Here is a 23,089-nt window from a genome sequence, read left to right as displayed (position 1 = left end):
CACTAACAAAAAGACAGGAGATGGTGCATGAGGTGTCAGAGCTGACGATGCTAAGATTTTTCTTGGGTGTAATTAAGGAGGATGTACAGGATTAGGAATGAGCATATCAGAGGGACAGTGCAGGGGCCTCATGTACAAAGTGTGTGTATGCACAAAAACGTGGCGTACATCCATCTCCAAGCCAACGTTCAGATGTATCAAAAGTGAAAAGACCGTTGAAATGTGTGGTGCATCATACAAAACTCCTGGCTGCTATACGCATGTTTTTACAGCTACTGTTCCACTGCCAACACGTAAAGATGATGCTGGGAACCGTTAATAGTGTGAAAACAAGATGTCATCATTGTGATGTGCACATTGGCGACACACTTATGAGCAATTAACACACTCACGTATTTGCAATTATATATATCCTTATATATATTATATATATTATATTAAAAGCATGTGCAAAGTGATGCAGAAAATTGTACTAACAATGGCTGCACTAGCGTTGTTAGAAGACCTTGCAAATGGTGCAATCCAAGGTGAGCATGTAATCAAGGAATGCAAGGATTTACTTGCAAATCATGATAATTGGCTCATAAGCTGATTTCAATTACCAAGGCCAGTGCCACTGGAGTTGCGCGCAGAACTGCGGCTGACCCAGAGAGCAATACGGCGAGAAGCCAGGGGTTGTCTGTGCCCACACAGGTGCTGACCACGCTGGGATTCCTGGCAAAAGGGGCATTCTAGTGGCAGTTGGCCAATCGGTCAGGAGTGTGCCAGTCAACCTTGAGCTGAGCCATGCCAGCTGTATGGAACATAATCATCTTAATGTCATCCAGGTACATCACATTCTAACATTAAAGCGCAATTTTCAGTGAGAGCTGGTTTAAGCACCTTTCCGTGATGACATTTCCGTGATGCGGTTGTTTTAGTCTTACCCTAACCCCTTCCCCTAACCATAACCTAGCACGTGTGCAAGCAGTAAATAGTTTTTTTTCCTGTAATTGTTCTGAATGAAAAACCAGCGCGGGTATATTTGGGCATGTGCGCATTCATATATGTATTTTATTATTATAATTTTTGTTTCTTGATCATGAAACTGGAGCTTCTTAACAGGCCCCCTGTGTTCAGTAATTGTAAATAAACGCATGTGTAAAGTAGTGAATGACACACACTGTTGACCGTGGCACCCCTCACATTTTTGACTTCAGTGTTTGTGTGCTGCACTGAGGCCACAGTGTTGCGGCCTCACACACATGCTCCCACTGTCTCTTTTACAGTTTCATATTTATTTGACAGGGTACCAAATAAATCCCTGCGTGTCTGCACATCATCTGTACCACACCCTCGGTATAATTTCTTTTCTGTGATCATGTTGACTGATCTGACGGAATGGGGATTCCCAGCTCCAGGGCCTATTTACATGGATTTGCATATTTAAATAGGGAAGTGGGAAGGGAGGAGCATGGTGCATTTGCATGTGGTTCCATGCATACGCACGCTTTAATACATCTGACTATTTTTGTGCTTAAGCCAGTTTCGGGGTTTGTCATACGCCACACAAGTCATACGCCACACAAGTCTTTGTACATGAGGCTCCTGGACACGTAGGAAGGTTTGGAGACAAAATAAGAGAGGAGGGATTGAAATGGTTGGTACATGTGCAGAGGGGCAATGCAGGGAAGAAGGATGCTGAGGATGGAGCCACCAGGCAGAAGGAGAAGTTCTACATGAGGCCCCTGCTCTGGCAAATTCTAACTGGAGCAGCCGTTAGAATTTTTTTTGAAAATTATGAGAAGCAGCAGACTTTCACAAAGAGTCACCAAAACAATCCTGCCATCTTTGCTATGACTTGAATGCTGTTTCAGTGAACTCATATTAAAGGTTTTAAAAAGTTGTAGATTTCCGAATCTGACAACTCCTCTCAAATGATCAACATGGCATTTCTTTTTCTTAGAGCTTGGAACTGAGTGGCTCAGATGGACTAATGATGGAGTAGTGAGAGATGAGTCTTTCAGCCTCTCTCCAGCCGGAGAGAAGAGCTCCATGGACGGTGGAGTAGAAGTAGGGATGAGTACTTTCTCCAGCAAACAAGACCTGAAAGGGCTGAAACAAAACAGCTAGTTTTACAAGTAGAATGTTTTTGGGGAGAAAAAAGTGTCCTTGGTTAATTCAATGTGAGTTTGTATACAGTATATATATTAACCATGAATGTGCACAGGTACCTGAGACTGTTCTCCTGTTGTAGGCAAGGGTTCCCCAAGGTTGTTAAAGTCCTGCACTGAACAAAATTTTGCAGGATATGTGTAAGAGCCACATGTCCAGGGGTCATGAAACCACTGTGAGCACAGGACTCTCCTCGGCGTGATGACAGGGTTCCCTAAACACACACACACACAGCTTGTCATGGCAAGAAACAAAGAATATTATTGTTCTAAATTACCACCTTAAGGTTTCTTGTTTAAAGTCACCTGTGAATTGGCGGATGAGCTGCGTGACAGCGTGCGTGACCTCCTGCTCAGACAGCGTCTCCATGTACTCTGCCTCATGTCCAGCTATCCAGCCACACAGAACATGGCCATACCTGGAATGTGAACCACAATAAGAACAGGTTATAGTGTGTCTGCTGCACTCTGAATTCATGAAGTAAATCAAGCTGTTTTATTTTTTAGGAGTTGATGACCTTTTGGTAGGTTTGAGCACAGTGAAGCCAAACATCTTCTTTATCCAGGATCTGTGTATATCTGGTACTTGGTCCACCATGAGCTCCTGAGCCACGACAAGACAAACAATATTTTGGTGGGAGTGGCTTCTTTGGGTCAAATGTGCAAAACATTATGGTGGCAAATTAGAGTAATTTTTAATTTTCAATAAACCTGTTTACTAATTATAACTCTTATTTGAGTTTAAAGACACAACACATTTGCTGTCCAAAATCCAAACACATTAAATTAGACCCAGTGTGCCCAACTACTTGATTGAGGTCTAACAGTCGATCGCGTGCTGAGTTCCAGTTTTATATATACTATGTAAATACAGTGGTGAGGGGTTTTACAGCCTTAAAACATCTATAATAATTGTAAAAAAATAACGGTGACTACTTCACAGATTTCACCTATCGCGGGTTATTTTTAGAACGTAACTCCCACGATAAACGAGGGCCCACTGTAATTGCTTTACACTGGGATACCAATAAAATAAAATAAGTACAAATTGAACAGCGAACAATAAGATCTTAATAAATTAAAATAAATAGCAACTGTATCCCTACAGAAGTGTAGATGACAACAAATTTAGCACCAAGTTTCAGACAAGAAAATAATGGACTAGAGGATAGTCTTTTGGACCAGAAATCACATAAGAAAATAAATAAAAGCAAATAAAAGGGTGGTGTTAGCTGACTGAATAAAACTGACTTTAACTGTCTTTTAAAACTTGCCTTGTTGCTAATCGACTACAAGATCTAGATTTTCTATAAGATATATTTCAGCTGAATAATTCCCGACGTGTGGCATATGTGGGTTATATCTTGATGTTTCAACCTAACCGGTTGTTTATAAACCTTTGCAGCAATGACAGTGCGGCATTGACTATGCATTTTCATTTTGAGAGCAGAGTGACTTTGTGAGTGATAATTGGGGCAGCTGCAAAATGTAAGGCTCAATGAATTATTCAGATTAATTGATCAAAACCTTTAACCTTATTTTGTGTTGTTTGATACTGTCGATTCCCAGGAGAATATTGGAGTTTATAAAACCTGTGTACGAAGTGCTGGCTGCAGAGCAAAAAACCCCAAGTCCTCTCGCGCATACGTGGCACATCATCAGCCTACGAGATCAGAAGTTGGCCGTCCATCTCTCTACTTCTATGCTAACATGATCCACAATAATAACATTTAAAACTTCAAATCCCTGAACTCCCACGGTGCATTGGAGCACAACATCCATTGTTTACTAGTTAGGTAAATTTGCTAAGTTCTTAAAAAACATTTGTCCTTTCAACTTTCCGTTTTCACAGTGTTCATCCTTGACCCAAAATTCATCAGCATACCAAAAGGCAAATGTCAGCTCTCCTCGGTTTCTGCGTGATCAAAGCCATACACACAGAGGCCACTTGGCTGTTATAATATAGATATCTGAAAAAGTGCAACAAGTCAAACTTGATTTTTTTTTTATCAAGTAATTTGATCAAAATAGAGAATTATTTTATGGTGACAATTAATGGACTGTTTCAGAACTACATTACATAAAATATGAGTGATACGAGGTCTATTAGAAAAGAAACCGACCTTTTATTTTTTCAAAAACTGTATGGATTTGAATCACGTGCGATTACATCAGACAAGCTTGAACCCTCGTGCGCATGCGTGAGTTTTTTCACGCCTGTCGGTTGCGTCATTCGCCTGTGGGCGATAACCATTGATAACCATTCGTAAGATTCAGGCGGTTTTCGATGGCTTTCAGTCGAGGGAGTATCCGAGAAATTGTTTAACAGCTGGGCATGTTCAAACTTGTCCTGTGAGACTTCCAACGGAGGTGTTTTGCTGTGGCGCCGCGCCATGAGCGGCTGGGTGCCGACGCACGAATCCGTCCGCACGTCTTTAATTACAAAATCTCCTTTACCAGTGGAATGTCCGGATAAACTGCTGATCCCGACCTCTTCTGAAACTTCTCTGCTCTCTCACGACGTCATGGGTCAACAGAGGCTTAAATTTGGAATTTTTCAGCTTGAAAAATTTTTCAGGCTGACGACGGCGGCTCGGGGCGCGGTGCGCCGTCCGGCTCCGTGGGCAGTCCTTAAAGCGACAGTAACACTCCATAATCTCTCATCAGCCCTTAAAATTTTCACTGAAAACCGTCTGAATTTCTCGAATGGTGTCCACTTGGATGTGCCTTACAGTTTCTGAAAAAATTTTGATCAAGCAAAGCGCCAGTCTCTCAGGAAGTTCTCAGACAAAGGAATTCCGACGGCAGGGGTGGACCAGTGCTCACTCAAAGCCTGCCCACAGGCGAATGACGCAACTGACAGGCGTGAAAAAACTCATGCATGCGCACGAGGGTTCAAGCTTGTCTGATGTAATTGCACGTGATTCAAATCCATATAGTTTTTGAAAAAAAATAAAAAGGTCGGTTTCTTTTCTAATAGACCTCGTATGTCAACAAAGATGAAGCTCAGAACGTTTGTTTCAGATGTAAATGTGTTCAGTCAGTTCTTTATCTTTAAATATCTTTACCACACACAAAATACTTTTGTTCATTTCTCACCTCATCTTCCCACACCAGGTATATCACTTCACAGTCAGGATCCCACCACGGCGAATCAAACTCCAAAAACATTTTGTTGTTCGTTCCAAAGCCGAGTCTCTGCACAGAGTGCAGCTTGTGCAGAGGGAGTGGAGGCCTGAAGAGGGTTGAATGGTGCCTCTTTAGGTATCCTGATAAAACACACATTAGAGTAAGTTAATGGTGGTTTAAATTAATGTTTTTTTTTTCAAGACAAACTAACTTGTTATTAAAGCTGCAGTCCACCAGTATTTTATATATTATAATGTTATAAACTGTAAATGTCTGAGCCTGGGTGGTATTCTGTTATATTTTAACCGAAATATGAGTCTACCTAGAGGCACTGTGACAATAACATGATCAGCAGCAATTCTCTCTCCATCATCACATTCAATCACCACAGGACTTTGTCTCTTCTGTGTATTATTCCAGTGGACACAGTGGACGGGTCGTCTGTAGGTCACTATATCACCTGGCAGCTCTGACATCAAGTTGTCGATTAGGCTTTCATAACCGCTGTAACAAAAAACAAAACAAAACAAAATAATACTTCACTGAAAATGACATACTGTTTAAATTATACTGATTTAGTAATAGAAAATAATCTGGTGGGAGTGACCTTTTTGTCTGTGTAGAAAACCTTTCAATACACACAAACTAATAATTTTACATTAAAATGTATTTGTATAATGTTTAATCATCAATATTCTTTTTCGACTGATGTTAAACAGGACTAGGACTACTTTTAAAATACTTTATTGTTATGTGTCGACGCGGGTTGAGGAGCGGACCTGCGTCAGACGGAACCCAGCGCTAAAAATAACCAGAAAGTGGTTCCAATAACAAAAACAATTTATTTATTTCACCCGCTGGTGCACAACAAAGTGTAAAAACCAAAATAGCGTCCTTCTGGTGGAGTGAACGCTGGCACGCTCTCCAGCGCCCAAAAGGATCGAAGCCCGGTGCTCCTGGACCCACTACCACCGCCAAACACCCCCCAGGTGGACACGACAAACCGACTCTCTGCGAAGCATAGAAGAGGTGAGGTAAGTCGGCAGTTACAACTAATATCCTTCAAAAGACACACACTATCAGCAACACATTCAGGTCTGTATTTTAAGCTTTATGCAAATGAGCAGCTTCTCACAACAGGTGGAGGATCACTTGTCCGCACGCCACAGCAGTGAGAAGCAAGCTGCACAATTCTCATCACAATTCAAGTATACTGTGTAACAAAATACCAAGTTACTATCAACAATTAGTCAAACACTTAATCACCTCTGATGTGTGCTGACAGCATGTGTCCCTCACCCTTCCTGCTTCACGGGCTCGATGTGTCAAACCCAGGTGCGGTCCTCAGCGTCTCACAAACGAACATCGCAAGGTCGGGTTCCCGGCAGTTCTGCTTGAATCACACATGACTTAAATGCAGAACGCCATCCAATTATCTGCTTCAGCTGAAAGTCTTTAAGGCTGCACGTGAGCACCATTCACAGGTGCTGCACATGATGTTGATGAGGGTGAAGGACTCTTCAGCCAGCACCTTCTCCCCAGACAAATCAGTTTTCATGTCACCTGGAGAGCAAAGAAAAGAAAAGAACACCAAAATGTCCAGCCACACCCCCCAACACACAACAGTACCCCCCCTTTAACGGGAAGCCTCCCGGCGACCGAACAGACCAGGCCCGAGAACAGCACCTCCCTCCGGGGTCCTCGTCAGGAAGCAGACAGCACCACGCTCCTAAGGTCCACCACAGACAGCAGGACAGGGCACTGCAGCTGGAAGGCCGGCTGGCATCAACAAAAACCCCAAAACAGTCGCCAGTACAATCCAACACACAAGAAAAAACACAAAACCCACCCAAAACCTCCCCAGGGGACCGTCCCATCTAACCCCGGGAAGAAAAGAAAAACTCCCAAACGCAAAAACCCAACACAGCCCCACAAACACAATACAAACATAAATGCATAAAAGAAAAATAACAAACAACCCCCCCAGAACGACCTGCAGAGCCCAATCCCCCCCAGAAGGCCTTTACCGCCAGTTCCAGGAGGAACAGCCAGAACCAGAATCCCACAAAGGTCCCCAGGTGTACATGGAGCAAACGGCGCCCCCCAGAGGACCGTACCATCAACCCCAGGAGGTACCCTCCCCACAACCCCAGAACCCCAGACCCGGCCACACTTGGCTAGTCGGCCCCAAGCCAATTCCCCCCCAGAGGACCGTCCCATCAACCCTGGAGGTGGAACCCGGAAGGAAACAAAACAAAATCAAAATCCAACCCCCGGAGGACTACCAAAAACAACCCCGGGGGGATATAAAACGACCGTAAACCCTGTTACCTTCCCCGGCACCCCGAAAGACCCCAGGTCCCTCCCAGAGCCCCTCGGCGGCTCAAAACATTAAGCCGGGGAAGGGAACAGGAAAAACTAACCCAGCCCCAACCCCAAGGCGCAGCGGAGAACCGTAAATACGTCCGGTGCCCCAACTCGACCATACCCCAGCCTCTCGGGAGGGGTGGAACTACCGAAATGGCGAACGGCAACAGATCGGCCCACCCCTCCGACTGAGGTATGTCTCCGCTGCACCACACCCCGGCAACACCAATGACAAACGGTACAAAGGCTCACCGAGGCTGGAGTGGAACCGGGCCCTAACCAAACCAAGAAAAACGCCCCTAACACCCCCCCCTAGGTGCAGAGGTCTTCTGATAACGCTCAGCGTGACCAACCTGCACCACCCCACAACCCACAAGACAAACGGTCTTGGGGCAAGTGAGGTTGGGGTTAGGGATGTAGGGAAATAAAAAACAACAAAATAAAACGACCCAACAACCCAAACAGAAAATACATAAAAACACATAAGAAATAACAATCAAGTGAGCCCAGACGGGCTTCTAACCGCCTAACATTCACTCCACCAGACACGCCTCTGACTCCCCAAACAAATTATAACCCCTTTTAAGGAAAACAAAACATTAACCCATACCAGATTTTTTTTTTTTTTTTTTGTTATTTTGCCTGTCCCAGAACACCTGGAGATACGTCACCATTATTTTTCTTGACGCTTATATGTCGGGGCAATACAGTAACCTCCGCTCGTCCGAGCTGCATGGGCTCGTCAGCAAAAGGAGCCAGAGGTCCCGTCGGAGGAGCCTCAGTGGGGCGAAGAAGATCTGTGTCGGGGAAAGCCCCGAGATGAAAAAACCCGCTCTGATGGCCGCCCTCTCTCGCATCCACGCTCCTTCATCCGATCATCTAGACGAATCACCAACAATATTAGCTCATCTAAATCGTTTGGCTCGTCACGGACTGCCAGCTCGTCTTTTAATGACTCATTTAACCCATCTACAAACACTCCTCGTAAAGCTGTGGCGTTCCAACCTGACTGAGCAGAAAAAATCCGGAAGTCCAAGGAATACTCCGCCGCACTCCGCCTCCCCTGCCTGAGATTCAGCAACCGTTGGGCAACGGTATTCGTTTTCACCGGATGACTAATAATCGGTTCGGACGCCGAATCTCTGGGTGACGGAGTTATCTGCACCGGTATCGATGGTGCCGCAGCTGGAGCAGCAGGAAGCGGAACGGCTTGCACTGCAAGCTCCATAACACGGGCGTCTGTTTGTTTAATTTGGTTTGCGAGATGCTGTAATTGCTCCCATATTTTCTCCAAGTGTTCTTGAACTTTTTCGGCAAAAGGAACCACCTCTGCCACTGGGTCCATTATGGAATGGCCGGGAACTACTGTTATGTGTCGACGCGGGTTGAGGAGCGGACCTGCATCAGACGGAACCCAGCGCTAAAAATAACCAGAAAGCGGTTCCAATAACAAAAACAATTTATTTATTTCACCCGCTGGTGCACAAGAAAGTGTAAAAACCAAAACAGCGTCCTTCTGGTGGAGTGAAGGCTGGCACGCTCTCCAGCGGCCAAAAGGATCGAAGTCCGGCGCTCCTGGACCCACTACCACCGCCAAACACCCCCCAGGTGGACACGACAAACCGACTCTCTGCGAAGCATAGAAGAGGTGAGGTAAGTCGGCAGTTACAACTAATATCCTTCAAAAGACACACACTATCAGCAACACATTCAGGTCTGTATTTTAAGCTTTATGCAAATTAGCAGCTTCTCACAACAGGTGGAGGATCACTTGTCCGCACGCCACAGCAGTGAGAAGCAAGCTGCACAATTCTCATCACAATTCAAGTATACTGCGTAACAAAATACCAAGTTACTATCAACAATTAGTCAAACACTTAATCACCTCTGATGTGTGCTGACAGCATGTGTCCCTCACCCTTCCTGCTTCACGGGCTCGATGTGTCAAACCCAGGCGCGGTCCTCAGCGTCTCACAAACGAACATCACAAGGTCGGGTTCCCGGCAGTTCTGCTTGAATCACACATGACTTAAATGCAGAACGCCATCCAATTATCTGCTTCAGCTGAAAGTCTTTAAGGCTGCATGTGAGCACCATTCACAGGTGCTGCACATGATGTTGATGAGGGTGAAGGACTCTTCAGCCAGCACCTTCTCCCCAGACAAATCAGTTTTCATGTCACCTGGAGAGCAAAGAAAAGAACACCAAAATGTCCAGCCACACCCCCCAACACACAACACTTTATATTCCTGTAAATTTTATAATTACCTGGCAAAAAAGTACTCCGCAACCACAACCAACTACCACCATTAAGTAAAAACACAGTTGCTATGGGATTCATTTTAACAACGATTCGATTCATATCACAATTCATGGTTGCTGATACAATTCAAAGACGATCTCGGTTTATTTAGAACAATACGATCTGAAATGATTCAGTGAATTGAAATCGATTCAGTAACTTTTTCGCCAAAAATTCAACCAACGTGATGGTGAAATAAATACCTGGGCTTCTCTGTACAGCTGCATTCATGCTGCTGGCTTTATCTGTGAGGATGGCAGGATTTTTGTCTGAGATTTTCCATTCCGTGCAGACTTCACGCAGTAGCGTTCCAATTTATTTATTTTTACTAGTATGAGCTTCATTTAAAACTCTGGTTTGCAGAAGAAAGGTCTTCATTTTCCACTCCGGATCATCCATCCGTTGTTATTGCTACTCGTTCAGCGTTGTGTGAAATCTCATGGCGCCTTAGTTGGAGTTTGGAGAGATTTGTCGTGTTGCTATTTTACATAAACTTTAAATATCCTGCAAATAGCGAGCGACTTATTTAGAACATCTCCATCTTTGCAAAAGCCAAAGGGTTTCCACACACTGGACTCCAGTTTTTTGCTTGCTGGCTTTTTCTTTGTCATGGTGATGATGCCACAGACAGGCAGACTGAATCAAGTAACGTTTAACCTCTTTATCATTAAAAGCGCAAACAAAAACACACCTATATAAAATCTGCTGTGCGTTATTTACTAGTATTGATACAATCGATTTATTACCTTTGAAAACAATATGAGATCGATGTCGTCCGGAAGGCCAACTTGCCGAGCACAGATCGATGTAGTTGGATCGTAGGAATATAAATCGATACATCGATGTAGTAGATGAATCGTTACACCCCTAACAGTTGCATATGGCGGTGCAGTCTGGAATGGTGTAGGGCTTGGAAACAAATGAAAAAGGATGAAGAGAATTTAAAGGGGAGGTTCAACATTTTTCAGCCTGGGTTCTAGTCTTAGAATCTGTGGGGTTGTTCTCTTCATTGAGACAAAAACACATCCAGTTAGCCTGTGACTATGCTTGCATTCTGAATCAATACTGCACTGATTAAATTCATTTTTGTCTGGAGTGAAAAGAAGAACCCCACAACTTCTAAAAATAGAGGCCAGGTTGAAAAATGTCAAATGTTCCCTTTAAGGTGGCGTTGATCAGAATATCAAGGTTAAGTTTAGAGTGACAAGTTTAGACCGCAAAAGGTGGTGATTTGTCACTTTTATGGTGATTACAAAATAGTGGCAGGATCAAAGATGAAGACAAAATACCAAATAACACAAGAGTCTGACGAGGCAGCAAAACAAAGAAGTAAGAAAAAGCGACTGTCAAAATGCGACAGTGAGAGATGGACTTACACAGGTGCAGACGGAACCGCACATAAGACAGACACAGGCACCAGGAACGTGTGGGAACACAGGGACAAAAACCAAATGACCGGCAACAAACAAAAACTTAGGTGTGACTTAAATAACCGCTACCAGATTAACAGGTGTGGGAATTACGTGAAGCACGGGGAAACACAGGTGGAGAAAATGAGCGGGAGGAAAAACACTAGAGCTTCACATCCAACAAGAAAACCAAGACTACACAATGTGACGAGAAATGTGACATAACACCAGAGCAGATAAACAGATACACATAATCTGAAACAGTGAAAACGGAGATTCTAAACCATAAGGAGGGAAAGAGAACAGAATCAATATGAGAGAAGCAAAAAGGGCGGAGCCCTCTCAGCAAACAATGGTAACACCTCGCACGACTGTCAAGTGTGACCATGGCAACGGCGCGCGAGTCAGGAGAAAGAGACACGAAGGGAAGAAAACCCCTGACACACCTTCGGGAACACACACACGCTCATACGAGACCGACAGGGAGACAATCACATTTGCACACACGCATACCTGGAACCTGGGAAGCAGCCAGACAGAGGAAGACTCACCCATGCTCATTTCCACACACACACACACACACACACACACACCGAGAACCTGGGAAGCAACCAGACAGAGGAAGACTGGACAGGAAGGACATGGGGCAGAACCCTAACCAAAATCTCCAAAACAACCCAACCAGATAAAATCCCAACAAAACCTGCTTATTCCAGTTAAGGGTCAGGGTGGCTGGAGACTATCCCAGCTATCACTGGTCGAGAGGTGGGGTACACCCTGAACAGGCCACCAACACCCATATGCTCACACACACCTGCGGTCAATTTGGAGTCACCAATTCACCTGACCTGCATGACCTTGGAATGATACTTGTCCAGCAAAATATATGGACTTTATAAGTGAGTTTGCAGACTTTCTGTCCGGGATCGTGGTGAAATACGATCAGATTTTAATCTCTGGTGATTTTAATATACGTCTGTTGTGAATCCTGTCCTCTGGTCAAGGACTTTTTAAACCTGATTGAGTTCCTTTAATTTTACCCACTGCGTGTCTGGCTCGACTCGTGAAAAAAGGCATTTCTTAGATCTTGTGTTGTCTTATGGTTTATCTGTCTCTATTAATGAAATCTGTCCAGCTATGTGTTTATCTGACCATCTACCTGTGTTTTTCACTTTGACGTTTCTGTGTTCGGCGGATAAACCACCTGCCCCCGAGTGCCACCGGCGTACTATTAACCCTCTGACTGCCACACAGTTTTCCACTGTTTTTATTAATGATTCTTTTTGTGTGCACTTTCTGGAAAATGTGGTCTCAGTGCAGATGAGATTTTGCTGTCTTTAACTCCACATGCACACAGATCTTGGACTGTGTCGCTCCTCTTAGGCCAAGGTGCTCTAAACCACGCTCACAGCCGTGGTTAAATGAGTCAATGTGTGCACTCAGACGCGCGTGTAGACGCGCTGAGAGAAAATGGAGAAAAATTATCTCGTATCTCGACAAATTCTTCATGGCTGTATGTTTGCTTATCAGAGAGGTGTCAAAGCTGCCAAAGCAACCTACTTCTTTACTTTAGTCAGAAATAATTGCCATAAGCCTCAGGACCTGTTCAAGGTCTTGAACTCTCTTTTCTTTTATTTGTTTTATTGCCTGTTACATTTTTTTGTTAATATTAATTTATTTATTTACAATTGGGAGTAACTTGGTGCCCATTTTTTTAATTATGTACAGCACTTTTGTGCTGTATATAATTTTAAATGTGCTTTAGAAATAAAGGTTGAGTTGTCTGTTATTGTACCCAGAACACATTCAAAACTTACATGCAAATGCAAAACAAGATTAATTTTATGATTTTAATTCAACCTTAATATCTCAGTAAATGTTCGGTGCAGTATTGACTCATGTGTTACCCTGAGAATGTACAGTCCACTCCAGGCAGATTCTTGTACAGGCCAAAGGCTCCCAGTCCCACGTCATCCATAGTGTGAGTCCCATTAACACAGCACTCCACCTTCAGCATGTTACTGATCACACACAGTCGCAGAGCCCTGCTAGCCTCTACTGTCCACCTCTCTGCGACTCTCTGCCGTGCCTGAAAACAACACAAAATACCAATTATTTTCCAGCAAGATTCAAGTTACTCCAAGAATCATTCACATTGTGGCAGCACACAAACGCAATGGCAGAGCTGTTAATCATTTAAAGGACACTGTACCTCTGACCGTATGAAATCACCCACACTGGGACATGGTTCACCTCCTTGACGGTGAAATTCTGAACTCTCATGAAGCAGTTCAAAAAACAATTCTCGGGCAAGATAACAGTCTTCAGTATTCAGCTTCTGTCCTGCAAACGTTACAGAATCCACAAAACAGTGATAAAGCAAATATGATTAGATTTACTTACTTTTTATTGCTTCAGATAATCTACACACAGGATCAGCAAACAACAACTACAACATCTGAGGCTCTGGTTAATTAAGGCAACTGATTTGATTATTATTCTTATTTTTTATGTTAACTGATCAATCAAACAAATTTTGATTAGTCAGTTGATTATTTCGGGATTAGTTGATTATCATTTGGTGAATTTACCAGTAAATCATAACCATAAATTCTGTTGTGTGGGCCCCCGAAGAGGAGGTACTGCTGGCCCACCACCAGAGGGCGCCCTGCCTGTTGGCACTTTTCGGGCTCCAGAGGGCGCACTGGCCAGGTGGATCCTCCAGGTGCACCATTTGGCTGTCAGCTGTCTGTCATCACTCATCACCTCATTCCATAAAAGCCTGGGAAAGACACCATAACTCTGCCGAGTTATCAGCTTACCACGCAGGTAAACCGACTCAGCCGTTTTGTGCCGTACGCACATTCATTGTAACTGAAGTCTTTGCAGTTGTGACTTATACTTGCAGCTTGTAGCCAAGTTTGTGGAAGTTGGAGGAGTTGGCGTCTCCACTCCTCACTTCTGACTTACTAAGTATAACAATTAACACTGCACGTCCTCCAGTTTTTCCTCTGCACTCTGGGAGTATTTGGATTTATTCCTACAAGAGGATTTCTGTGAGTTGCTGACTGTTTGCTGGGTGTTCACACACCCACCCTAACCTGTTTTTGTTCCTGCCAGCAGTACCAGGTCTGGCAGCCACGAGCGGTGGCCATCTGGGGGAATCAGGACTTGGCGGTTCTGGTGTGTTGCAGGTCTCCATTGGCGGTGGAACTTCGTGCGTCCCGGCTCTTCTCTGGATAGGCGTCGCCTACCCTCGGGCCTGCCCACGCATCACCTTTTTGGTTACTGATTGACTTTAGCATATTTGGTTTTGTTGCACATTTGCATAATACATTATTTATTTTAATTCCTATTGGCCGTTCATTTACGCCCCCTGGCGTGGGTCCGTGCATTTCACTTTCCCAACAAAATTCTACCAATAACTTTTAACCTTGCATTCTAAAAATGGTATTTCATTTATTTTACAATTTTTTTTTTTAATTAGTTGTTTGGTCCATAAAATTTCAGAAACAGGTGAAAAATATCAATACCAATGTTCACTGTTGGCTTTGGGTTTATCTTTTATTCAGGTTCTGTCTGCTTTGTGTTTATCTGACTGCATGCTCTTGTCTGGTGTTTGGGGTTTAGTCTGGGTCCCTTCTGTTTGCCACGCCTCCTTGCTAATTGTTCTCAGACACCTGTATCTCAATTCTCTAATAACCATCTGTGCCCATTGTGTTTCTCATGTTTTTGCCAGTTTGTTGTAGTTTTTGCTTTGTGTTTCTGCCATTGTTCCAGCCTGGTCACTGTTCTGTCCGCCTTGCCGTGTTCAACCCTGCTATGTTTTTGGACCTTGCTTTTGTCACAGCCACTGAACTCTATCTCGCTGTTTTTGGAACTCTGCTTATTTTTTGTATGATATCTCTGCCTCTCGTCTGTCTGTTACCTCCGCCTGGGTGACTGTCTCACTGTGTACCAAACCACTGCTTGAATTCCTCATGCCTCCTGAAACTTTTGTATGGTTTTCCACTTAATGAACACTGTATATAATGAATTTTGTATAACTTATTTTCGCTCACATCGGGCAAAACATCCCATGTAATGTAGTTCCATTAAAAGCCTGTCGCATATACCGGACAGAGCAGTCTGGACGTGCACAGTAACAGAGGTATGAAATGAAGTTCAGCACTGACACTCACGATTCCAGGAACCTGGGTACCCTATTTCCATGATTAAAAGACTGGCCGTTTATTTTTTTCGAACCATGCTCAGACACGGGACCTTAACGAGGCAGGGTGCAATTCAAGGCAAGTGATTATTAACAAAATGCTGCTTGTTGCCTGCACTGTAACATGATGTTAAGTTTCACACATATCCCTGGATGTGGTGAACCAAAGAGCTTCAGATCAGAGCCCTCTGTGGGGCTGCGAACCCATGCACCTGCTAAATCGGAGACCGCAAAGGGCTGTGATTGGTCACTTTTATGTTTTCACTCCTTCCTCTCTCATCTTATTTTAAAAGTTTTTGTAGTGCGCCCACCGATTACATTTCGATCATGGATCAAATATGTTTGGCAGCAAATACGACCAACTTCACAACACAAAGTCGGATAAAGATGCTCAAATGACCTGCAATTCATGGAGGAAATTTTAATGTAATAAATATTCCCTACAGATGCACACATAATGGTTATGAAAGCCTTTATTGTAGACTATATGTAGATTTGTGTTATCATTCCTCAAACTATATTTGGATAAAATGTGACGGGAAAAGTGAGAAATTGTAAGTACTATTGCTTTGGAGGTTGATGATTGCATAAAGAAGTGGAGCTCCTTAAGGGACAAATTAATCCAGAAAAATCCACTGTTCCTGCAGCTAACTGTATAAAGATGCGATGGAGAACTTTAAAGGGCAATGCACACCTCAACGTCATTGAATAGCCACAGCGTTATGGAGCTGGAGAAGCATAAATCAGGCTTTAGGATTTCAAGGTACCACTCTGCAGAGGCCTTAGAAAATGTAATCTTTTTAATGCACATAATGCCTGGCACTTATTTAAGGGAAGCATTTACTTTTTTCAGACAAAGTTTTGACCCGGTCATTAACTAAGGCAGGTCCCGATTCAGGATTCTCTGTAGATCATTCAGCGCCTCCTGACTGTAATTAGTCCATTACATACATATAATGGATTTTGTCCATTTTATAGATTTCGATTATAACGGACAAAATTTGCTGGTCCACATGAATCCATTATATGCAAGTTTTACTGTATATGTGTGTGTGTGTGTGTGTGTGTGTAATTAAAGAAGTCGCATTAAAATTCTAATGAACGCTTATACAATTCTGTGGCACATTCTCTTCTATCTATGCTGCATAAATGCCATTTTGATCCTGATTTGGCCACTTACTTTTTATCAGTAACAGTGTTTGTTATCTCTGTACACTTTGTACAGAAGATAAAATATAACTTATGTTCCCAACATGTTGCAGAGTACAGTTAATATTCAATATACTGGCAGTAGTAGTATGGAATGTTGCTGGCTTTTGTAACAGCATTCCTTTATTGTTAAACTGGAATTTCTTTTTTCAGAATTGTTTTGTGAGGACCACAGAAGGCTGCTGTTACCTGAATAATGGTTGCCTCGGGAGAAGTGTCTGGTTAATATTTATATTCACCATTTGACTATTTTATTATATCACCCTCTGCACACCATCATCAGCAACCAGCAGAGACTCTTCAGCCACAGACTGCACCTTCAAGAGTGGCCAGGCGTCCTCCTTTTTGCCACAAATTGAGATGGTTTTCTGCATTGTTATTGACAGTCCAGCTTCAGTTTTGAAATGAGTGTATTAAAAATGCATGTTTCAAACACGCATTTCAAAACTGAAGCCGGACTGTCAATAACAACGTCAGAAACCATCTCAATTTGTGACAAAAAGGAGGATGTCTGGCCACTCTAGCTCCTTCCCAAGTGCAGGACCAACAGACTGAAAAACTCCTTTAAAAACTCCTTTGTCTCTCAGGCCATCAGACTGCACAACTCCTCACTCAGAGGGAGGAGGAGTGACAGGAAGACAAAGGACGGGAATGAGAGGAACAGTAGTAGCCTGTCAGATTCCGTCCTGGTCCAGGGTTTATGTCTGGGTTTTTCCCTGTCCAGGTCTTCTCTGATGATTTTTATGTTTTATTTTTCACACGATTGTACTTTAGTTATTTAAATGTTATCTTGGTTGTGGTTATTTCTTTTCATTATGTTTTGGTATTATCTGGTTTTGGTTTCTCATTATCTGGTTATGTTCCTGTTGTCAGTGGTCCTGTTTTCTGTTAGGGTTTATCTTTTGTTATTTATTGCATTAATGGTTTTCTGGTTATCATTTATTTCTTGTTCAACCCTTAGTTTGATTTACTATTTTATTATCATGGTTTTGCTGCTACTTTAATACTTCAGCCATGTTGAGTTCTGCTTTAGTTTTTGTTAACCTTTTCTATTTTATTGTCTTGAGTTTGATATTGCATGTATCCTTCAGTCATGTTCAGTCCTGTTCTAGTTTTGGTTATAGAATTTTATTGTTCTTGTTCTCTTTCTAGGTCTGTCAGTCAGTTTCCTAGTTTCCCCTTTATTTTGGACACATGTCCTTTTGTTGGTCTTTGGGCACATTATATTTTCACCAGTGGTTTTCTGTCACTTACTCCTCTTGCTTTGCACCACTTTGTTTTTCACTCACTCATCCTCTTGACTCTCTTCACTCTTCTTTGCTTCACCAGACCACACTTCCTTCCAGAACCTTCACTTACACCTGCCTCTTGTTACACTGATTACATCACCTGTTATTTAAGCCCCTCAGTTCCCTCACTCCAGTGCCAGTTCGTTGTGATCTTGCTATCCACGTTCCAGCCTTTGTTTCTTGTCCTGTTGCCTCTGTATTTTTGACTCGCTTTGTATTTTTGGATTTTGTCTTAGCCCTTGTACTTTGTCATGCTGTGTTTTGACCTCTGCTCGCCTAGACCACGCCTCAGCCTCTCGATTGTGTGTACCTCTGCCTCTCTGCCTGCCATACTGTGTACTGAATCCCTGCTACGCCTTAAGATAAAGCCTTTTATTATTCCAACATCTGTGTTCTGGAGTCCCGCATTGGTGTGCAGCCACATAGCACTAGCGATGGCAATTTCGAAGCCTCATGAACCAATGAGCCACTGCAACACAGCTGGCTGAAAATCGACACACTGCTTCGACGTGTTTGATACCGTTTGAAGGGTGACATCTGCTGGATTGCTTTGAGAATTACCTTGAGTGAGTGCCCTGACAAATGTTTGCATTAATTCATGACTGATGTGGTTTGTTCTTGAAAAATAATAATAATTAAAAAAAATGTCATATGTATTATTGTGTCTTTTTAATGTAATAAATATTCCCTACAGATGCACACATAATGGTTATGAAAGCCTTTATTGTAGACTATATGTAGATTTGTGTTATCATTCCTCAAACTATATTTGGATAAAATGTGACGGGAAAAGTGAGAAAGGCATGTGCTTCTGCAACTGGTGCTTATGTTGCTGTAATTTGTAAATTAGAATAGACGGGATAAGAGACGGTGATTGTGCAACTTTCAACAATTTTTATTAAAAAAAAGAATAATTTCAACGGTGCTGGACTTTAATCGGCTCCTCTTCTGCCTCACTACCTCTCCAGCTTTGGAGAAGACCCGCTCGCAAGACACTGATGTTGCTGGCATCGACATTTTTTGCCATTCTCTGTAAATTGGGATAGACTGCGACTCGTGTCACCCAGTATTTGAGCCAGTCTTCTCCTCTGGAGGTAGGCATATGTTGGGTCAAACATTTGTAGTAAAGCCCTGAAGGCTTTGCTCTCCACTATTTTGAACAGATGTGCATCTTCCACAACATAGTCCACCAGTGCCTCATCCAAATCAGCTTGTCTGCCTTTAATGGAAATACAGTATGACATGCTGAGCTATTTTTGTTTATGAGTATGTTTTAATCTTAGATAAAGAATAAAATACAGCTTACATGGCCTGATTCCTGCTCCAGGAGCAGCAACAGAAGCAGCAGCCACTGATGTCTCGGGATGTTTGGACCTCAGGTGCTGCAGCATTGAAGACGTATTGTTACTGTACCTCAACTCTTGAGCACAAATCAAGCACTTGACCTTTTGGGGGCTTATTAGATCAAAGTTCTCCCAAGCAACTGATCGTGCTCTTTTTGGAACTGGCTCCTCCATGTCCCTTCCTCACACCTACTCACTCTCTCACACACACACTCACATTTCTCACACCTTTCACTTCAACAAAATCACAGCTCTTCAGTCACTCAGCTCAGTCTCTGATCTACCTAGAATATATATAGTCTAACCTATGTTGATGTAATGTGTGAATAAATGTATATGAATGGATGTCTGTTGTGTATGGTGTGTGTGTGTCTATGTTAGATCCTATGTGTATGTAGCTAATGATACTAAATGAACTCTAAACGAGACCTAAACATAAACTAATGCTTTCCCTGGCTCCGATTCACATGGTAATTGGCAATAACAGTGTCGCTAACAGTCTCCTCCTCTCACAAACCCACAGTTTGAGCTGCAATTCAGATCTCATTTAAATACTTGGCGGGTCGTATTGAAATGCCCAGATTATTCGAATTTTCCGCGAAGTTCGACACGTGGTGTGACGTAACGAGGCCTTGCTCGCAGTGGTCACGTGATGGGGCGTGCTCGAAACGCTGCTCACTGAAACTTCTGGTTCAAAAAACTCGATGCTGTGTCGAGCAGCCTGACTCGAGCTTAACATCACTACATAGCACCTGCAGCCTGACGGTAGCCAGTAAACCAGCATTGATCAGTATGTCTGGTATTTATAGCATGTATTTATACTAATATTTTTAAAATGTTCTTTTCTTTTTTACTTTCACTTCTGATACTCTGTGCTTCTTGGCCTGTGTGCTGCTATACAATGCTGTTGAAACCTCAATTTACCTGACAGGGATCAATAAAATGTCATCTAATCTAATTTAGTTTTGTTTCCAGTTGTGTCTTCTATGTGTCAACTGAAATAAGTATGCTGTGTGAAACATTGGGTGACCTGAACTGGTAAACCAGATGGAAATCCAAGGTGGATGTCCTTCTATGTCGATAGCCTGGTTCTCAGGGGTGAGGGCCTCTGGATCCAGAAGCCCATAGTGACGGGCCAGACGAAACACTGGGTTCTCCTCAGACGGGCCATGGATCCAGTTTGCCCCAATCTCAATGATGTTATTACCTGCAGAAAAAGAAAGAGGTTTCTTGTTATCTATGCTTATGAGAACATTTTAAATACACACACACCCATTGTTTGATCGTATCTGGAAGAAACACCAGCATTGCAGCAAATATTAATAATAGCTGTAGTTAAAAATTTAAAGCAGTTGAAGTTGGAGTTACAGTTCTGGAGCTCCATGTCACAGAACAGGTGTGCCTATTATTGTGGTCACTGATTTTATTGCAGGCTTATCAACAAGGATATCGTTGCACAACTTGCATACTTTTTTTTTTAACAGAAACGTTAAAGAAAGGATCATAGCTATCTATTTTTGTTGTAAAGGAGGTTATACTTTTTCTAAGTTTGTTAAACAGTGATTTTCCGCTCGTTTTTGGTAACTCACCCAGTTTTCCAGTTTTTATCCTCCCTCCGCTTCTTTGCGTGGCTTCCAGAATGCGCAAATTGCGAAAACCATATTTATGAAGGCGCTGTGCAGCGGCTATACCTGCTATTCCGCATCCTATTATAACGATTTTAGCGTCCACACTCATCGCACTCACGGACGTTAAATAACGATCAGCTTCTTGGTCATCGCCATTATGCGTCTCTCCGTTATCGCTGGACTGTCTGTTACACAAAAAAAATCTATCATCTTCCGCTTAAGAGTTTCACAATAAAATGTGCTTCGATATCAGAACCGCATGATCTGACCAAAGAATTCTGCGTTCCATTTTTTTTTTTTTTTTTTTTTTTTTTTTTGGTGCAATGTCGTGTTACGTGGAGAAATGTCTTATATGCCTAAAAACTACACTTTATCCGGATCGGTACGAGATCAATTATGAATGTCTGTTAAGAAAAAAAGAATAAATTACTGTTATTATAATTATAGGGTTTTACTAACGACTACAATGTAAATATTAACATATACATACATACATACATACATACATATATATATATATATATATATATATATACATACATATATATATATATATATATATATATATATATATATATATATATATATATATATATATATATATATACTCAACAAAAATATAAACACAACACTTTTGGTTTTGCTCCCATTTTGTATGAGATGAACCCAAAGATCTAAAACTTTTTCCACATACACAATATCACCATTTCCCTCAAATATTGTTCACAAACCAGTCTAAATCTGTGATAGTGAGCACTTCTCCTTTGCTGAGATAATTCATCCCACCTCACAGGTGTGCCATATCAAGATGCTGATTAGACACCATGATTAGTGCACAGGTGTGCCTTAGACTGCCCACAATAAAAGGCCACTCTGAAAGGTGCAGTTTTATCACACAGCACAATGCCACAGATGTCGCAAGATTTGAGTGTGCAGTTGGTATGCTGACAGCAGGAATGTCAACCAGAGCTGTTGCTCGTGTATTGAATGTTCATTTCTCTACCATAAGCCGTCTCCAAAGGCGTTTCAGAGAATTTGGCAGTGCAGCCAACCAGCCTCACAACCGCAGACCACGTGTAACCACACCAGCCCAGGACCTCCATATCCAGCATGTTCACCTCCAAGATCATCTGAGACCAGCCACTCGGACAGCTGCTGAAACAATCGGTTTGCATAACCAAAGAATTTCTGCACAAACTGTCAGAAACCGTCTCAGGGAAGCTCATCTGCATGCTCGTCGTCCTCATCGGGGTTTCAACCTGACTCCAGTTCGTCGTCGTAACCGACTTCAATGGGCAAATGCTCACATTCGCTGGCATTTGGCACATTGGAGAGGTGTTCTCTTCATGGATGAATCCCGGTTCACACTGTTCAGGGCAGCTGGCAGACAGCGTGTGTGGCGTCGTGTGGGTGAGCGGTTTTCTGATGTCAGTGTTGTGGATCGAGTGGCCCATGGTGGCGGTGGGGTTATGGTATGGGCAGGCGTCTGTTATGGACGAAGAACACAGGTGCATTTTATTGATGGCATTTTGAATGCACAGAGATACCGTGACGAGATCCTGAGGCCCATTGTTGTGCCATACATCCAAGAACATCACCTCATGTTGCAGCAGGATAATGCACGGCCCCATGTTGCAAGGATCTGTACACAATTCTTGGAAGCTGAAAATGTCCCAGTTCTTGCATGGCCGGCATACTCACCGGACATGTCACCCATTGAGCATGTTTGGGATGCTCTGGACCGGCGTATACGACAGCGTGTACCAGTTCCTGCCAGTATCCAGCAACTTCGCACAGCCATTGAAGAGGAGTGGACCAACATTCCACAGGCCACAATTGACAACCTGATCAACTCTATGCGAAGATGTGTTGCACTGCATGAGGCAAATGGTGGTCACACCAGATACTGACTGGTATCCCACCCCAATAAAACAAAACTGCACCTTTCAGAGTGGCCTTTTATTGTGGGCAGTCTAAGGCACACCTGTGCACTAATCATGGTGTCTAATCAGCATCTTGGTATGGCACACCTGTGAGGTGGGATGGATTA

At 42.9% G+C, this 23,089-nt stretch overlaps 1 protein-coding gene across 1 annotated transcript; it reads right to left on the bottom strand.

Annotated features, from left to right (window-relative positions):
* Positions 1-1,747: 1,747 nt before the first annotated feature.
* LOC117523756 (peroxisomal N(1)-acetyl-spermine/spermidine oxidase-like) lies at positions 1,748-21,169 on the bottom strand. The gene is made up of 10 exons (XM_034185369.1): positions 21,001-21,169; positions 20,442-20,618; positions 13,573-13,703; positions 13,268-13,449; positions 5,605-5,786; positions 5,253-5,422; positions 2,672-2,757; positions 2,460-2,572; positions 2,214-2,368; positions 1,748-2,094 (listed from the first exon to the last, which is right to left on the bottom strand). Exons 1-10 carry the CDS (start codon positions 21,146-21,148, stop codon positions 1,942-1,944), a joined length of 1,497 nt encoding a protein of 498 aa, XP_034041260.1. The 5' UTR covers positions 21,149-21,169; the 3' UTR covers positions 1,748-1,941.
* Positions 21,170-23,089: the final 1,920 nt, after the last annotated feature.

This window comes from Thalassophryne amazonica, chromosome 13 (assembly GCF_902500255.1).
Source record: "Thalassophryne amazonica chromosome 13, fThaAma1.1, whole genome shotgun sequence".
Taxonomy (NCBI): Eukaryota; Metazoa; Chordata; class Actinopteri; order Batrachoidiformes; family Batrachoididae; genus Thalassophryne; species Thalassophryne amazonica.
This window is presented reverse-complemented; position numbering and strand designations above follow the sequence as displayed.